Genomic DNA, 10,596 nt, shown 5'->3' with positions numbered 1-10,596 from the left:
GTCAGGTCAATGCTATTTCCATGAACATGAAGGAGTGTTCCTGCCACAATGCCTTTCTGGGCTGCATACTCCGCCTCTGGTTTTCGATTTGGATTGGTACTTCCCACTTGTCACCTTTAATACTGTGCTTCTTTCTTTTTAATCTAAAACCCCATGTAGGATGTAGCCTAATCACTGGGGCGTCACTGTGTCCTGGGATAATTTAGAGGTTTCATGGGGAACTTTTGTTCTGGGATTCATTTGGCCTGTAGCTGCTGGGGAGGGGGAATAATTTGTTCCCCCTAACTATCCTTGACCCTTACCACTCAATGACTATGGATTTCTCCTTTGCTCCATGTGTACTTTCTTCTGCTAGGTTCCCTCGGATTGGCCGCACATCTATCCACTCTGCTGTCCTTTTCATATCCTAGGAATGGTCCCTATTTTTTCTATGAACCAGTCTTAATTTAATCTTCTCCTCCCTTCTAATAGGGGTGCTTTCTCTTCCGAGTTACTGCTCCCATTAGGAATTTCCCTTGGGTCCCCTGATACAGGACAGTATTAGTCTTGTTCGATTGCTCTTTCTGATTACTGCTTCGGCCCTTGCTTTTTCTCCGGTGCTCCCTGTAATAAAACTATTTAATTCTTTTGGAACGCATTACTTCTTTGGTCATTCTTCTTGGGGAATAGACATTACTCCCTTTTTTCCTTTAATTTCTTCTCGACTCGACTCCACATCTCTGGGGTGTTTCTCTGCGGTCCCTGTAGCTTTAATTCTTGCTTTTTGCTCTGGTGTTAGGTACTCCGCGATTTGTTCCTATATTTTATGTTGCACGGTAGGCAGGTTATCCTCCCTGTTGGCTTCTTCTGTCCATAATTTTTTAATCCTTTGGATTCTTAAGGGGACAGACTATTATCACTCGCTCCCTATAAGTCTTTCCTGCTCATATAATTGGCATGGTTTTCTTATTTTTTAAAGATGTGGTTCCTTGGTTACCCTCTCACTGGAGGTTACATCTTTGGAGGGGTTCAGATTCTATACTGCACCTTCCTATCCTCTGTTGTGTATCCATTTACTCATTGTTCTTTTATGGTGCGCAGTATGCATGGGTAGGACTTATAAGCTCTCACTTTCACTTGTCACTCTTAATTGCTAACCTCGGACTATTGTTCCCGTATTTATGCCTTTGGTAGTTTTTTGGTAACATTCTTCTGTGTTGTGTTAGTGTTGTCTCTCTGTTTTCTGTTCGTGCATTTGTATGCTTTACCTCGGTTCTTCGTGAATTCTTTACTACTTTGTAAAGCGATGGCTCCTAAGGGCAGATGCTACTTGGAAGTGCTGATTTCTGTTTGGCGACTGTCTATTTTAATTTATTCTCTTAATATCACACACATGCTGACTACCTGGTTTTCCTGATATTATATACCTAATGCCTTATAGGTTCAGGTACCATCGTGAAATTACTAGCTCTGATTTCTGTTTCAGATATTATACTTGCCTGGTGATATATAGAGTTCTGTAACTAAGATCACTCAATTGCTAATTTGATTCTGTGATGAACCTTTACTTGTATTATTGAATGTAGGGGAGAATCAAATGAAGATTTAACTTTCTTGGGGGGTTTGGTAATCTTAGGTTGTGATTATTTGCTTGTTCTCTCCTTCTGGAATTACGGGGTTACTTCTCTGAAATTAACGACTGGGATGAAGGTAATCATATTCTGCTTCCATTACTTATATCTGCAGTTTTCACTTCATCCCTCTTCCCATTCGCGTCTCGCTTTTTCATCCTTGGGGGTTCTCTTGTGTTGATTTAGTCATCCTCTTCCCTGTAAGATTTTATCCCCCCTGTTTACTTCTCAGAGGCCATAATGCTATTGTGCACTCGAGGGATAATATGGGGTGGTTCCCTACTTGTGGTCCTCATGGGTTCAGAGTCAGTGTGCTCCCGGAGTGATCAGTTCACATCGGTCCCCTTTTTAGGGGTTGCTACTGATATACTATTCTGTTTCGGAGTTGGGCTTCGTGTTGGCTGGTTCCCTGCTGTTTGGATATAAGTCAATTCGTAGGCTGAGGACCTGGTTTCGTTCATTGACTACTTGTTGTGCCCTTATTTATTATAGATTTTTCCCCCTTTATAATATCGAGGCCCCTTGTGTTCTACACGTTCCTTTATTTCTGCGGGTGGGAATCTCTTCTTGCTTCGTTAGGTCATTCCTTTGGTCTTCATCTTCTGTTCGATCCTGCTTTCTTTATACCCTTTGTTCTCCTGTGCAACACACTCTGTTTCTCAAAATACGTACTTAGTGGGTCGTTTGCTTGGTCTTTGCCCTTATTAAGCCAGCCATTGCCTCTATAATCTTCTTTATCATTTCTTCCCTTTGACGTGTTAGTCCCCTGATATCAACCGTTTCGCCACCATCGGCTTCTGTGTCGTCCCCTGCGTTTATTATAAAAGGTATATAGTACCTCACTGCATTCGCATTAAAATGCTATAAAGTTGTCGCTTTAATCATGGTATAAAGGTGTCTGCAGCATGGCTTGTCTGGATCCTTCCTGCCCGATCTGTTTATTCTGCTCTTGGTTGGATGGTAGCAGTTACTTAGAGTCTGCAGGGGTTTATGTGCAAACTTAGCATTTTCCAAGAAAAATCTGAGGGCATATCTTACTGTGAAGTTGACTGGCCTATTTCTCCTGTTTCTTGTGTGGCTGCTAATTTCCCACTTGCATTTTTTTCCCGGGGCTGTCGTTATCCTTGTCTAGCCGAAACTCTGAAGACTCCTTCGCTTTATTGTTTATTTCTTTCCATAATTTCCTTTGTGTTCGTTTATCTTTGTTTGGGGGCACAAAATCTTTCTTATCAGAATTCGTCGTCCGTGTTTGGAAGTTGGTCTCGCCTACAAGGCTAGGGAATGCTCTTAGGATATTGATTCCATAAACGGGAATACTTCCTTCTTTGGAGGATAACTCAGCTGAAATCCTCATCCTACCCATCAGAGGTTTGGCACCTTGACTATTGTTTTGAGTTTCTGTTTGTAGAGACGTCCTTGCGGCCTGTTGTTTCGTTGGGCGCCGGTGTTTGACTCCTCCTTCTGTGGTGTTAGTCGTCTGAGTTGAGTTGTGCCTATCATATTAGGTTTGACACTTGTATGTCCTCTTGTGTTGGAAGGCCTGCTTATCTATTGCGGGTTCTTCAACTTTATGATTATAAGTACCTAATACTTGTCTAGGGGGGGATTATAAGTGTCCGTGTTTCTTGCGACCTGTTCTGTTGGGTTCGTGTATTGGGGGGTAGTATGGCTATCGGGTCTGCCTTGTAGCCCATCGATAGTTTTAATGGTTCTTCTCTTTTTTCCATGGATCATTGAGATGCCCACTCCTGTGCTGTTCGTCACCTCCTGTGGTAGGGGCATGCCCACATATTTTCAGACGCCTTTACGGAAGTAGCGTGCTGGTGACTCTTATTCCTTTTCCTGTTAGGGGTTAATCCTTCAATTCTTTTTGGCTTGTAGGTTGTTGTTGCTCATCATTCCCTCTGCACTATACCTCAGTTGGGCAGGGACTTTTTTGTCATGCCCTTCTTCTTTTGTGTGTCTGGAGGTGTCTAGGCGGTTGCCCATCTTCCCCTTTCGACTTCCATTTGTGTTTTTACCATTCCTCTTGGAGAAGATTGGGATTTCGCCCGGCGGTGTATTTAAGTAGGGCAGTCATCGGTATTTCCCCATTCTTTTCTTCTATAGGTTTCCCCTCCTTAATACATTATGTTCTGTTTCTCTGTTTCTGGTTGCAACAATAAATGGACGGTAGGGTCTATAATTATTAATGTACTCTCAACCCGATATTACCTCCCCTTTCCTCATGAGAGTTAATTCGCGCCTGGGATCGAGTGACGTATATATTGCTTTACCTAAGGGTCAAATTCGGCTAATAAGATTTGACTTATAATTTAATGGTTTACCATTCGGTATTACATCTTTGCAGGATTTTCATATTTGCTCATTTGCCCTTGACAGTTAGGGAGTTGTCTTAGAGTTTTATAGATTTTTAATCTTTGGATAGTCACATATTTGACACCTGTAATATTATAACGAAAGACTTCTATGTACTAGCTTCCGGGGCTTCTTGCTTTCCGATTGTACGTAAATTATCTGCTGGCGCTAATTATGAAAATATTAGATACGCATTATAGAAAATACATCATTTTTTCTTTCTTTTAATTGGTAATTTATTAGGTTTCAATAAGTGACTTGGTTCCGTATTACTTATTTGTCATTATTCACCTGCTCCCCATGGTTGTTGATTAGTGTGCACCTTTGTTATCTTTCGGGTACGTCATTAAGGTTAAGACTTCAATTCTTATTACCTTTGCTGGATTCGTTCGTATACATAATAATCCTTAACCAGTTTATTTATTCTTCCGTATTCTTGGTTTTCATTTTATTTAATAGTATGTTATATTTGGCGTACTCTGGCTACTTGGTAGTTGTATATTCCTTCTAATCAGACACGCTGGGGAGGAGTATAAATTTGCCTGCTTATTACTGTTTGAGTTTCCCTATTCGTATTATAATATCGAGAATATTCCATTTGGATATCATTTTCCTTTAGGTTCCTTGTATTTTTCGCCTAATGCTTAATACTATATAGTTTATTTCATAGTTTTCCTGATCATTGTTATTATAACGTGGAGCTCCCACCTCTGTAGGACCTAATTCTCTCGGACAGGCTTCAGTTTTGGATGTTTCTCGAATTAATAACCAGTCGTTAAGATTACAAATAATATAACATATCTTCAGTTGTTTCTTATAGATGTAATAATCATTCTTTTGCTGTTAAATTGAATTCATTGATATCTAGAAGTTATGGAATAAATATATTTATCACAAGCCCTTAATATAGTATAAGATTAGGCAAAAGAATTATACAGACTAGTTAACATAAAAGGTGAAGTGACCGCTGTACACTGGCCTAAAAACTATTTAAGTATTAGAACCTTTATCCTTAAGTTGTGCTCTATTGCTTCTGCTTAATTATATTTTGAAAACGTAACATATTCAATAAGAAACCTACAATTTCCCCGATGTAGCTTTAGTTTCCTTCGTTGTTCATCCAGTAATCATCAATATATGAACACTTTTTTAGTAGTATGTTTTATCTACCTTAGAGACTTCATAATTACTACGGTATTATTTACTTAATTTTATCAGTCCTCACACAATCCTATCTAGGGAATATTTAATATTAATATTTCCTGTAGATATCTGTATACATAACATATGGACTCCTCACATCAGTTACCATTATTATGCTTCCTTCAATATATGAATCATGAGAAAGCTGAAGTTTTATTCACTATAAGATTAACGCAAGAAGGTTATATATAAGAAGGCTTACATGTTTGAGTCCATTTTAGTAAATCAAGCATACACCAGAAGATTATTTCAACGCACTGATTGTCTCTTATATTCTTATTTGAACAAGAAGGACGCCCATTTCTTTCCTTAGAGGGGGTGCATGCTTCCTCTAAATTTCTTTCTAATTTTCATAGAAGCCTTCCTCCATGCGCATACAAATAGATATACAAAGTGAATATCGCAAATTGACAACCAATAGAGAACATTTAAAATATTCTTATCAGAGAGTGGGAAGACATTCTCTTCCAAGTTAATAGTAAACATGCTAAAAGCCAGATTGCGACTAACTATATGCTTCCTTGTTCCAAGTAGTAGCAATAAGTTACTGATAGCTTGGTGATTTGACACCTAAAAAATCAGCCGAATAATTTTTCCACAATGCGGGTATACAGTATGATATATCATAGTGATAGATATAATTTTATAGAAAGAGCATGTTTATTCAGACAGCACACAATATTAATACAGAAGGGTAATCTAACAATTCCAATATAAACGATTGATTGTCCACAATAACATTATAATAGGCATATATTGTAAGTATAAATAAAAAATCTGTCAGTTCCGTATGGACTATGAGAATGCTGCCACCTAAGGAGCGCTATTTAGATCTGTTTACATGAAGAAACAGATAAATTAACAGCACAATATTAATCTTTTCCCATTCTGACCCGGCTTCATACCTCTGTTTGTAGAAAAACAGTAAAGAGGTCTATACTATTTATCACCATTCCATCCTTCGTATTTCACAGTGCTGATATAAAAATTATGAACTCTGTTTTGCATAATAGAACATACAATACCAACAGTCATCGTATGAATATATCACAGTTGTATGTGAATAGCAGTAATAAGCACGATATCTGTCCTTGCAACTCTTATTATCCTCAATTAAATACAAAGGTTAATTTATTGGACGTCATATATACATATATTTTCTATGAGCACAGGAGGCTTCCACAACACCAGTGGAATTCATAACCGACAGCATATCTCCTCTAAGAGTGGATCCAACAGTTATGCAGTACTCTCCTATAATCGCCTGTACTCCAGAGTCATATCTACAAGTTCCTTGTAGAAGCAGGGAGTCAAGTGATAAATACAAATCATTCAACATGTGTTGACACATTTCAATAAAAACATTCAAAGACTCCTGAAACCACAAAAGTCTTGTGTACCCATCAAATAGTAACCATATCATTAAGAAAAGTTCACTAGTCACATAGAAAAAGAGGAAGGTACACATTCTAATCTGAGGGACAACTCCTGAGCGAAAGATCTTACAACAGTATGGATTAACATTAATATAGATGAATATGTGCTCTATAATTCGGCGCGTCATCGCTGCATGTATAACTCCCCGATTTTACAAATATATCCTATGGGGAGAGGATGAGAATAAAACAGCCAGGAAAATAGCCCTAGGTCAGTAAGACTGTTGCCCCTGTGTATATATCTCACAACAGGAAGCGGGCAGAGTCTATACATTGACTGTTTCGTATTTTTATATTAAGACACTTAGGATATATTGAATCTGGGCAGAATAATAAAGAATCTACAGATATATGTCTTATTATATCTTCCGAAACAGATAGGAAAAGACCTTAAAGAAGAACTAGGAAGAAAAACCTTAAAAACAGCCAGTAGGCACAAGATTACCACAGAGAAAACAACATCATAAGGTAGCTCAAAGGGAGAAGCACGCCACATGGACACCCGCAGTGGCCGATAGAGGCCATAGAAGAAAGCGCAAAGTCCAGAATATAACACCACAGGAAACAGCATTAAATGGGGAACCGTAATCAAGACACTTTAAAGGGTGATGACAGAACGAAAAACAGGGAGCATAGCCCCATAGCGATCACGCCTACACAATAGATCATACACCATAAGAACAACACGTTCAAGACCAAGTGATAGAACAAAAATAGAAAACATAAAACCTAAAGATCAAGCGATTCAGCAGGACCCAACGGATTACCAGCTGTAGAAAGTACACCTGATGCATAAGGAAGCAGCCTTCGGGAAGATACACTGAGAGATGATGGAATAAATTGCGAAACACAAGCCTAAAACGTAACAAATAGCACAGGTAGCTGAGAAAAAAACAGTACTCAGAAACTCTGTATGCCACAACTGAGGAGTGCTAGGGAAACCATATAATTCAAAACCAAAGGATAAATCCTGAACGTATCGCCTCGGCGGTATACCATAAGAATAAAGGGACGATCCTAAAACCAAGAACAGAAAAAGCCAAAATAACAAAGAACATCATAAAAGCTAATAAAAACAAAATAACCGAGAAGGACAGAGATGACGCACTAGCCATAAACAATTAAAAATACGGATAAACCATAGAAGATTCCAATAGACCCTAAGCCAAGAGCAACCCAAATAAACCATATAAACTCAAACGTAACCCAAAAATCCTGAAGAACAAAAGATAAAAACCAGACGGTGAATCCTAAATAGTGAAGACGTCAAGAGATTACAAGACAGAAGAAGACTAAGGCATAAAGCCAGGGGGAAAGCAATTACTTATTAAACAATACAGATAAAGACTAAACAATAAGGACGACCCCAGAACAAAACACTTAAGCAATGAAGCGTACAAATAAGAGATAAAGCCTGAGCCGTAAAATCAGGACAAGACGCATAAGAATAGAAGATAGAAGATTAATCTTAAACATTAAAGAGTAGAAAGTGCCCCCTAAAGAAAAGCAAACTAGACTAAATCGATGAGGTGGGGATGAACTGCCATGCATACACACAGACTGACACCTGACCTTACCAGGAAACGCATGAGTCCTCTCAATACATGAAGAAGCAGGCGGCGCTATGCTTGAAGACTATCCAGAAACATGTAGTCTATACAAGTGAGCAATAGGATGTAAGACTTCAACCTTAAAGGATGCTCACAAGGAGAAGAAAGGAGTAAAAGGACAAGCATGGCGTAAACAATAGTAACCCCAATCCGAGCCATAAAAGCACAGCTTAAAAGAAAAAGACTGCTATAAAAAAGCAGCTCCCACAACTAACGCGAAACCGAAAATTGTGACAACCTAACTCGACCAGATAAAGCTTATACCTTGACGCCTGAATAGTTAAGGCTAGGCAGGAAGAATAATACAGAAACCTTGGATCATCCAGCAGACACCATACCCCATACATGGAGGACCGTGGAACATGAATCTTAGGCTTTGCCAGATGAAAATAATAGCCTAGAGTCATAGGGAGAACTCAAAGAGACGAAGCTTATGCAGACACAACTAAAGCGTGAGAAGTAAAAAATAACAGCAAGGAGTATGCGATGAGCTGGGTAGAAGAAGTTAATGAAGCAACGAACAAACATGCTAGGAAGATGGGACCGTGAGCCTAGCAGTATAACCACCAATCCCAAAGGGGGCACAAGTTGAAATATCCTATACATATGGACCGTGCAAGTGAAGAATCAAAGGAAGAATAAGTGCCAGAAAAAAAAAAAGAAAAAGGAAAGGTCTGAACCCTAGCTCGTGGAGTAAAAGAATGAAGCGGCTCACTAATGAGCCATAAACCTTAAGCATGAAGAGTAAACAAGACGGACAAGTAACTCCCCCTGAGCCAAAAACAATAGACAAAACCAAATAAACCCGAGACTAATCAAATGACCCACTAAATCCTCCTCATGAAGCCTCGTCCCAAGCAGCGACATGCTCAGAAACACCCCAGAAGCCGTATCCCCTGCCAACTAAAGGACCAGTGACGACAGCAGGGCCATGAAGGATAAGGACTAAACCGTAGACGAAGAATCATAAACAACCGAGATTAACAAAGAGAGAATAAAAACAGGCCTATAACATGTAAACCATAAGCACTGAGCCATACATCTACCTTCAAGAGAACTAGATAGTGAGAAATAGATCTTAAAACAAGAACATAAGGCGAACTGCTATCTCCATAAACTATGAACCACCAGACTTCTGCAATCAAGGACACGAAAAAAAAAGGAATATCGCCTAAACTCCAACAACTCGAAATCCTGGATCATAGACAATAATTCGTAAAACCTAAACGCAGAATGCATACGACGAAACCGTAAGCCATAAAGCCTGCAATTCAACCATAAACCCTAAACCCTAAGACGTAAAACCTGACCCCTGAACCCTAAACCATCCACTCTGAGGCTAAACCTAAACCATGACCCCTGAACCCTGAACCCTAGAGCATCAATTCTGAACCTAAACATAAAACTAAGCCCTGCCCCCTGAAACCTGAGCCCTGAACCCTGAACACTAATCATGAAATCTGAACCCTAGACCCTATAACCTTAACCTTAGACCTTAAGCACTGAACCCGGAACCCTGAACATAATCCCTAGGGCCTGAATGCTAAACCGTGAACGGTAAACTTTGAAGCCTAAACCCTGGGCCCTAAGCCCTAAACCCTAACCCATAAACCTAAACCTAAACCGAAGAGCTAAACCCGAACCCTAAACCCAGAACACCTAAGGCTAAAACCTAAACCCTGAACACTAATTACCAAAACCCACGACCGTAAACCCTAAACTTGAACCCTAAACTCCATATTGCTGAACCTAAACCTCGACTCCTGAACCCCCCCCTCCGAAGTCTAATGCCCCCCCTTGCAATCCGGACAGGTCACTTAAACCACCACGTGTCTCATGGCCCCCCCTCAACTCCCCTTTCTTCGCCCTGTCCTTCTTCGTCCACGGTTTGTTCCTTCACCGATTGTTCCCTGAATTTCGACCTAGTCCTGAGGCTTCCCCCCCTCTCCCTGCCTCGGTTGGAGGACGCAGGCTTAAGCCCCCCCTCCTGACCAAATACAAATATAAGCAGCCCCTCCAGCGGCCGGGTTGGAATCTCAGATTTGGGGTTCTGCTTCAGAAGATCTGCAGGAGGGGCGGCATCTGCGTTTCCCCTTCCACCCGGCGGGAGTGGTAATTGGCGGTTTTAGACAGGAGTTGTGTGGGGGTGGGTGGGTTTATATTAAACACAAAGGCTTGCCCCCTTCAGGGTTTCGACTCTTATTGCTTCGCATAGCTGACCCGTTGTGGGTTTTCCCCGTGTCTGGTTCCTCCTCTCCGTTTTTTGTCCCTTCCAAAGAATACCCTATATACCCCATATGACGCCGCTATGGCCAGAATTACCACTACCCCCACTCCTATCCCCACGCCCACCCCCACGCTCGTTGACGCGCTCCCCGG

At 40.4% G+C, this 10,596-nt stretch overlaps 2 protein-coding genes across 2 annotated transcripts in view; both read right to left on the bottom strand.

Annotated features, from left to right (window-relative positions):
• Positions 1-2,282: 2,282 nt before the first annotated feature.
• Positions 2,283-2,964, bottom strand: C922_05511 (hypothetical protein; the record flags this gene model as incomplete). Its single annotated transcript, XM_008821082.1, has 2 exons — positions 2,283-2,471; positions 2,704-2,964. The coding sequence occupies 2 exons, from the start codon at positions 2,962-2,964 to the stop codon at positions 2,283-2,285; spliced, it is 450 nt and encodes a 149-aa protein (XP_008819304.1).
• A 7,087-nt stretch (positions 2,965-10,051) lies between these two features.
• The window catches only part of C922_05510 (hypothetical protein), a gene marked incomplete at both ends in the record, with an annotated part of 3,295 nt that continues 2,750 nt past the window's right edge, over positions 10,052-10,596 (bottom strand). Inside the window, one exon of the mRNA XM_008821081.1 lies at positions 10,052-10,204. Within this exon, the coding sequence (XP_008819303.1) occupies positions 10,052-10,204 (153 nt within the window). The remainder of the gene's footprint in view (positions 10,205-10,596) is intronic.

This window comes from Plasmodium inui, assembly GCF_000524495.1.
Source record: "Plasmodium inui San Antonio 1 unplaced genomic scaffold supercont1.85, whole genome shotgun sequence".
In the NCBI taxonomy this organism is placed as follows: domain Eukaryota; phylum Apicomplexa; class Aconoidasida; order Haemosporida; family Plasmodiidae; genus Plasmodium; species Plasmodium inui.
Note: the sequence above shows the minus strand (reverse complement) of the source record. Positions and strands in the feature narration are given on the sequence as shown.